The sequence below is a fragment of the Diaphorina citri genome, unplaced genomic scaffold, assembly GCF_000475195.1.
Source record: "Diaphorina citri unplaced genomic scaffold, Diaci psyllid genome assembly version 1.1 scaffold1075, whole genome shotgun sequence".
Lineage (NCBI taxonomy): Eukaryota > Metazoa > Arthropoda > Insecta > Hemiptera > Psyllidae > Diaphorina > Diaphorina citri.
Genome location: NW_007378504.1, coordinates 9,666 through 17,422, shown reverse-complemented (window position 1 = coordinate 17,422; position 7,757 = coordinate 9,666). Strand labels below are relative to the sequence as shown.

General features: G+C 38.6%; 2 protein-coding genes and 1 long non-coding RNA gene across 3 annotated transcripts in view; 2 read left to right on the top strand and 1 right to left on the bottom strand.

The window, feature by feature from the left end:
* LOC103514057 (uncharacterized protein MCAP_0864-like) overlaps positions 1-7,757 on the bottom strand; it is a 19,970-nt gene that overhangs the window by 2,563 nt on the left and 9,650 nt on the right. The window contains exons 2-5 of the mRNA XM_026827116.1: positions 7,162-7,341; positions 5,814-6,134; positions 3,409-3,650; positions 2,885-3,050 (exon numbers count right to left, since the gene is read on the bottom strand). Coding sequence (XP_026682917.1) covers positions 2,885-3,050; positions 3,409-3,650; positions 5,814-6,134; positions 7,162-7,341 — 909 coding nt within the window. The remainder of the gene's footprint in view (positions 1-2,884; positions 3,051-3,408; positions 3,651-5,813; positions 6,135-7,161; positions 7,342-7,757) is intronic.
* Positions 412-939, top strand: LOC113469430. Its single transcript, XR_003392850.1, has 2 exons — positions 412-469; positions 823-939. It is a non-coding gene; the product is annotated as an uncharacterized LOC113469430 (long non-coding RNA).
* LOC113469429 (Bloom syndrome protein homolog) lies at positions 960-1,660 on the top strand. The gene is made up of 2 exons (XM_026827117.1): positions 960-1,028; positions 1,483-1,660. The coding sequence occupies exons 1-2, from the start codon at positions 963-965 to the stop codon at positions 1,645-1,647; spliced, it is 231 nt and encodes a 76-aa protein (XP_026682918.1). The 5' UTR covers positions 960-962; the 3' UTR covers positions 1,648-1,660.

Below are 7,757 nucleotides of genomic sequence, written 5' to 3'. Positions count from 1 at the left end.
AGTTTTTTTCTTGGTCCGAAAAAAAAACGGCGGGGAAACACTCTTTTTTTTTTTTTTTAAGTATTTTTTTTTATATTCGTACCGGGCGGGAATCGAATCCGCGACTTTACGCTTATAAGACAGAAGCTCTATATTTCAAGCTAACAAGTTACTAGCTTTTTTTTAGAAATTTGATAGAGGGAACTGAAACAACGAAGATCTTATCGTCCCGAAATGGAAGAGAGAAGGAGGACAGGATAGGCGAATACCAGCCATTCTCAGAACGAACCTTATTTGTTTAGGATAAAGTTCGCCCTGGGCAGGAATCGAACCTGCGGTTACAAGGCAGACGTTCTACCCTCCAAGCTAATTAAATTAGACTGGCTCGACTCAAAAATAAATTGGAGTAACACAACGCTTATTTTTGTTTCAGCCGTGCTACTTCTACTCAAAGTTCACAGCGAGGGAGAGCAAAGAAAGCATCAGCCGTGTCAAACTTCAGAGCTAAAGCATTGGGTCGACTAGTACCTTTACCTCAGAATAGATAGTCAGGAGGTAACATGCTTGCCGTGCAGAAGATCCCGGGTTCGAATCCCAGAGTTGGCAAGAATTTTGCAATGGAATCTTGATTGCTTTTCGTTCAGAAGGTCCCGCGTTCGAATCCCACAGTGAAAGAAAATAAATTGCACTCGAATTTCGATTTGCAAATGTTTCAACGGGTGTCTATGCAAACTTTCAACGGGTGCAAATTTATATATTTATGTGATCTTGTGTTGACTCATCACCCATTTGGGGAGTATGGTGCCTTTTATCGCCCACCTTATGAGGGGGGAAAAGGTTTAGGTCAAACTTCAGAGCTAAAGCATTGGGTCGACTAGTACCTTTACCTCAGAATAGATAGTCAGGAGGTAACATGCTTGCCGTGCAGAAGATCCCGGGTTCGAATCCCAGAGTTGGCAAGAATTTTGCAATGAACAGAGTTGATGGATACTGTGAGGAGCTTAGCTAATAGTATGGGGATTGGTGCTTCAGCTGTGTTGAATATACAGGTTTGTCTTGTCTTGTCTCACTACTCTTTACTAGCTTTTTGTCTCGTGTTTAAAGGATTAAAATAATAATAATAATAATAAAGTTGTTCGACAATTTCGAACTCAGAACTTCGCATTGCATTCTTCTAGGGTTTTTAGTGACGAGGGTTTTACACCTATGAACGTCACCCACCCTGAGTGGAACCGAGAAAAGCCAGCATTGCCCCGATGGTCACCCACTCCGATATCAACCGCGACCAACGTTGTATAAATGATCCTTCATATTTAAAGTGTAGGGGAAATGACTTAATAGTCAACTCCAAGCATTTGAAAACAACAACGAACATATTTAAAATGTCGAAATATTTTAAAATTGGCCATTTTTCCATTATATTTATACATAAAAGCTTGATATAGCTTTAGAAGTTAAAAGGGTTGGCCATCACATATTTTTCTAATATGGTGTTATTTGCAGGCGGTACGACTAATATCACAGAACTTACCTGAGTGTGAAGAAGACATGCTGAAGATTGAGGGTGTTACTAAGGCTAACTTTGATAAATATGGCAAGGAACTGCTGCATATCAGTCAGCAATATGCAGGACAGAAACTAGGTGCGTATAAGTCGGTCGAATTATAGAACGAAAACGAACCAAAGGGAGTTCTGAGTTTTAACTCGCTCATTTTTATGGTTTTTTCTTTAGTTTGTCTGTCAGTTTATTTCAACACCTATACGTATTTCTCAAACGGTTTATCTGATTTTGGCAAACGTGTCCAGTACATTAATCCATTTTCCTCATCTAGGTAGGTACTATTTTTCTATTATAGTCCTGATATTATTTGTAAACCACCTTTTTAAGGTACTGTCGTTTACAGGGTGTATCATAAAGCGATGTTAAACGTGATACACCCTGTCTAGGTAAGTAGTTATTTGATTTTATGCTACTCCTCTTTCAGGTCATGATAAACTTCCACTACATGGTAAAGGCAAGTCGTGGGATCGAGTGGACATTGAACGTCTTATACACAAACTAACACTGGAAGGATACCTGGTGGATGAATTAGTTACTAATCAACTGGAAATAGTTAACGCTTATATCAAGGTAAGTAGTTGAAGAACTCCTTTTATTATGAACTGCAGAATTCACGCAGATAACAAAAGGCTTCTATTGGACCCTCGAATCGGACCGTAAGGGTACAAACCCTCCATGAAGGTTTTGCTGTGAGGGAAAATAACTAGTGGTTCAGTAAAAACTGTAGCACTCATTTGGAAAGAAAGATTCGTATGGAGTATGGAGCTCTTTAAAGTCTGATGTAGTCCAAAATCTAATGTGGTTAGTCAGCTGTTCGTGAACTGTCCTTCGACCTTGATATGTAAAAAGACCCAAACGCTCCCTCTATGTTATTCTTACTCTGAGGGAAAATACAACTTGGGTCTGCAATGGCATGGACCCCGGCTGGGGTTAAATATAGTTCATGTTTAGTTGTTGGATTAAGCAATGTGATTGGTTGACTTTAATCGTTTCTGTGTAAGATTTATGGTGAAACAAACAAACAAATTAGAGAAATTTACTTCATATGTTCAAACATATCTTTCCTCCTTGGCCGAGTGGATATCACACTAGGCTTGCACGCAGGAGGTCCGGGTTCGATTCCCGGCGGGGCCGAGGTTTTTTTGGCTCTGTGCTTAAAGTTCGAGGTGCACTCACCCTCGTGAGGACAATTGAGTAGCTCAAACAAAGATTTCAATAATTTTCCACCAATGAGAGAAGAGTAAAGTCACGTGACTAAACAAATTTGGTTAGTCAGCTGTTCGTGAACTATAATCTGGGATTTTTTTTGTCCACTTACAAGCTGGGAATCGAACCCGGACTTACCAGTGTGGAGCTGTTGTCTTCTTTCTCGGCTATATTATACCGGGTGTTCAATAAAGTCTGAGGAGGCAGCGAGTCTTCTAATACAGGGTGATGCACAGATACTTTGATCTGGTCGAGTAGGAGACTGTTGATACGTTTGTAATCCGATAGCGTCGCTTGTAGATATCTGAAACCAAGTGTAAGGCTGTAGTCGATGACCGTCGATCGATGTGACAAAAAAATACGAAAGACAACTTTTTGTCGACCGTCGACTACCTATGTGTGGACACTTTAGGTCATTTTCATTTCCAAAATTTATTTTTCGAAACAAAAAGGGGACAATTTTTGTTGTAATGAAAAAGAGCAATTTACAAGGATAGACATGATATAGCACATTCAATTCAGTTTCTGATGGATCACTGAAGTTAAGTAACGTGCCGCGTGGTCAGTATCTAAATGGTTGACCAAAAATATTGTTTTTAGAAACTCATTTTTTTTACTATCATTAATATGATTAACTCATCATCATAATGTCCCATACTCACTTGTTTTCCTCACTCAGCTTCTTGATTTGACTCACATAGGCGCTACACTCGTTAGACAGACACGCGCTAGGGGGCGCGCTTAGCGCAGGTGACGCGCTCAGAGTACGATGTAGCGCAGAACATTCTAAGGACAACTCTCTGTATGCTTTCTCTAGCGCGTGGTAGCGCTTACAATGCGCAGAGTTGATTTCCAGTAGAGACAGGATCTCCTGGGCGTTTATTATACTGGTGGTGTCTGGGGACTGAAAATAGGAAAAAGCCAACTTATTACGATTAATGAATTTATTGAATTTAGACATCCTTTATAAATATCTTCTTACTTGAGTTATGTTTAGCCCTTGATACATAATTACATACAATAGTATCAAGTTCAATAGTAATTTGTTTGGTGATCCTGGACACGTAAAATAAGTATTGCTAAACATAACAGTTGATCCCATGTGATTTTTCACGTGGAATCGAATGGTGCTACTTTTAGCACTCTCTGACTTACAGTTGAGAAGTTGCGGGTTTGATACTCCCCTGTGTCAACAAATTTCCCTTTTATTTGTGAACCATTAACAAGTAAGTATGTGAATAGTTGATCCCATGGGATTTTTCACGCCGAATCGAATGGTGAATCTTTTAGAACTGTCCGACTTACAGTTGAGAAGTTGTGGGTTCGATACTCCCCTGTGTCAACAAATTTCTCTTTTATTTGTGAACCGTTACCAAATAAGCAAGTGAATTGTTGATCCCATGTGATTTTTCACGCGGAATCGAATGGTGCTACTTTTAGAACTCTCTGACTTACAGTTGAGAAGTTTCGGGTTCGATACTCCCCTGTGTCAACAAATTTCCCTTTTATTTGTGAACCATTAACAAGTAAGCATGTGAATAGTTGATCCCATGTGATTTTTCACGGGGAATCGAATGGTGCTACTTTTAGCACTCTCTGGCTTACAGTTGAGAAGTTGCGGGTTCGATACTCCGCGGTGTCAACAAATTTCCCTTTTATTTGTGAATCATTAACAAGTAAGCATGTGAATAGTTGATCCCATGTGATTTTTCACGGGGAATCGAATGGTGCTACTTTTAGCACTCTCTGGCTTACAGTTGAGAAGTTGCGGGTTCGATACTCCCGGGTGTCAACAAATTTCCCTTTTATTTGTGAATCATTAACAAGTAAGCATGTGAATAGTTGATCCCATGTGATTTTTCACGGGGAATCGAATGGTGCTACTTTTAGCACTCTCTGACTTACATTTGAGAAGTTGCGGGTTCGATACTCCCCGGTGTCAACGAATTTCCCTTTTATTTGTGAACCATTAACAAGTAAGCATGTGAATAGTTGATCCCATGTGATTTTTCACGCCGAATCGAATGGTGAAATTTTTAGAACTGTCCGACTTACAGTTGAGAAGTTGTGGGTTCGATACTCCCCTGTGTCAACAAATTTCCCTTTTATTTGTGAACCATTAACAAGTAAGCATGTGAATAGTTGATCCCATGTGATTTTTCACGCCGAATCGAATGGTGAAATTTTTAGAACTGTCCGACTTACAGTTGAGAAGTTGTGGGTTCGATACTCCCCTGTGTCAACAAATTTCTCTTTTATTTGTGAACCGTTACCAAATAAGCAAATGAATAGTTGATCCCATGTGATTTTTCACGTGGAATCGAATGGTGCTACTTTTAGCACTCTCTGACTTACAGTTGAGAAGTTGCGGGTTCGATACTCCCCGGTGTCAACAAATTTCCCTTTTATTTGTGAACCATCAACAAGTATGCAAGTGAATAGTTGATCCCATATGATTTTTCACGCGGAATCGAATGGTGAAACTTTTAGAACTGTCCGACTTAATGAAATAGAAAGTCGTGTGATGTTCACACCAGATTTTATTCGTCAACCGTTACCAAATAAGCAAGTGAATAGTTAATCCCATGTGATTTTTCACGCGGAATCGAATGATGCTACTTTTAGCACTCTCTGACTTACAGTTGAGAAGTTTCGGGTTCGATACTCCCCTGTGTCAACAAATTTCCCTTTTATTTGTGAACCATTAACAAGTAAGCATGTGAATAGTTGATCCCATGGGATTTTTCACGCCGAATCGAATGGTGAAACTTTTAGAACTGTCCGACTTACAGTTGAGAAGTTTAATGTAATAGAAAGTCGTGTGATGTTCACACCAGATTTTTTTTTTAAAAAAAGAGGTTTGACAGAGGGAACTGTAACTGCTATGGTCTTATCGTCCCGAAATCGAAGAGAGAAGGACAGGGTAAGAGATAGCCAGTCTTATTCCGAGAGAGAACCTTATCAGTTCAGGATAAATTTCGCCCCGGACGAGAATCAAACCATTGACCTAAAAGCTTACAAGGCAGAAAGCTAACCAAGCTGGCTACGAGGTATTTTGTCTACTTACTTTCTTATCCGTACACAGTATATCATATCCAGTGTTCATACTATTGTCAGCATGCTCCACGGTGGTTAGTTTGTCTTTCAATCGAGAAATCCCTTCATTTTTAACTTGAATATCTTCATTTAGTCGAGTAATTTCTTCATTCTTTACGTATATATCTTCCCGGAGTTGTTTGATTTCTTCGTTTTTAACTTGAATGTTTTCACGTAGTTGATTGATATCTTTACTTTGAGCGTCAATTTGTTCACTTAGCTGTTTGATTTGAATCTCATATTTGTTATTTTGTTCTTCCAGACGGCTGATTGTTTCGGTTTTTTCCAAAACCTGAAACGGATAATAACGAATTCCATAGTAAATTTATCAAAATAGTTCCTCCTCGCAGCATTATAGGATATTTCCTAGGTATGTTATGTAGGTAAACAAGGGATGTTTAAGTCATGTCTTTGATTTTGTATGTAGGTAGCTATCGGATTGATCCAAGATTAAACTTGATAAACCCCAATCTAAACTGGAATTAAAAAAAAAAAAGTGTTTTATCCATACTGATAGATTCTGACGTGACTTTGTGAAGATTCATTTTAAAAAGAAGAACACCAGTAACATACATATGTGAAGAGTATTAATTAGTTACTGGTGCTCTTCTTTTCATGCTTTTAACCAAGCTGGCTACAAGGTATTTTGTCTACTTACTTTCTTATCCGTACACAGTATATCATATCCAGTGTTCATACTATTGTCAGCATGCTCCAGGGTGGTTAGTTTGTCTTTCAATCGAGAAATCCCTTCATTTTTAACTTGAATATCTTCATTTAGTCGAGTAATTTCTTCATTCTTTGCGTATATATCTTCCCGGAGTTGTTTGATTTGTTCATTTTTAACTTGAATGTTTTCACTTAGTTGATTGATATCTTTACTTTGAACTTCAATTTGTTCACTTAGCTGTTTGACTTGAATCTCATGTTTGTTATTTTGTTCTTCCAGACGGCTGATTGTTTCGGTTTTTTCCAAAACCTGAAACGGATAATAACGAATTCCATAGTAAATTTATCAAAATAGTTCCTCCTCGCAGCATTATAGGATATTTCCTAGGTATGTTATGTAGGTAAACAAGGGATGTTTAAGTCATGTCTTTGATTTTGTATGTAGGTAGCTATCGGATTGATCCAAGATTAAACTTGATAAACCCCGATCTAAACTGGAATTGAAAAAAAAGGTGTTTTATCCATACTGATAGATTCTGACGTGACTTTGTGAAGATTCATTTTAAAAAGAAGAACACCAGTAACATACATATGTGAAGAGTATTAATTAGTTACTGGTGCTCTTCTTTTCATGCTTTTTTAATTCAAACCTCGGATTCAAACGACTTCAATTTCTCCAGCACAACTTGTTCTAAATTCTGTTCCCGTGTTTTGAAGTCCACTTCAATCTGCTTCAATACTTCATTGTGCTGCTTCATTTTAGTCATGGCTTCGTTTAGTTGGGAAAGTTCTTCTTTTCGCTCGGTCAGTTCAGCCATGGCGTCTGTGAACTGAGGGAAAATATCCGGGTTACCTACTCTGTTAAGTTGACGAATCAAATTAAAATATGGCAAAAAATTGAAAGAAAATAATAATATAGAGCGAGAGAGAGAGAGAGAGAGAGAGAGAAAGAGAGAGAGAGATAAGAAAGTAAGTTAAAAATCTCAAGTACCCACTGTGAATAGGAACCTATTGATGAGAATAAAGAATAAGTGTAAACTTTACACTTATCATTACACTGTAAAGCAGAGGTTCTCAAACTGGGGGGCGCGCCCCCCTGGGGGGGCATGGAGACAAATTAGGGGGGGCGCGAGCTTTTTCTATAAACCTCCAGTTCTGAAATTCCTCCCGCGCTAACTGCTTGAGCCACTGAGGTTGGTTCGTTTTGTTATTTCATAAAACCTATAAATAGGTAACCTACTTACTT

Excerpts from the sequence above, each read along its gene's own strand:
- LOC113469429 (XM_026827117.1), top strand. The coding sequence starts at position 963 with ATGGATACTGTGAGGAGCTTAGCTAATAGTATGGGGATTGGTGCTTCA. Across the intron at positions 1,029-1,482 it reads CAGCTGTGTTGAATATACAG|GCGGTACGACTAATATCACA; the intron begins GTTTGTCTTGTC and ends TGTTATTTGCAG.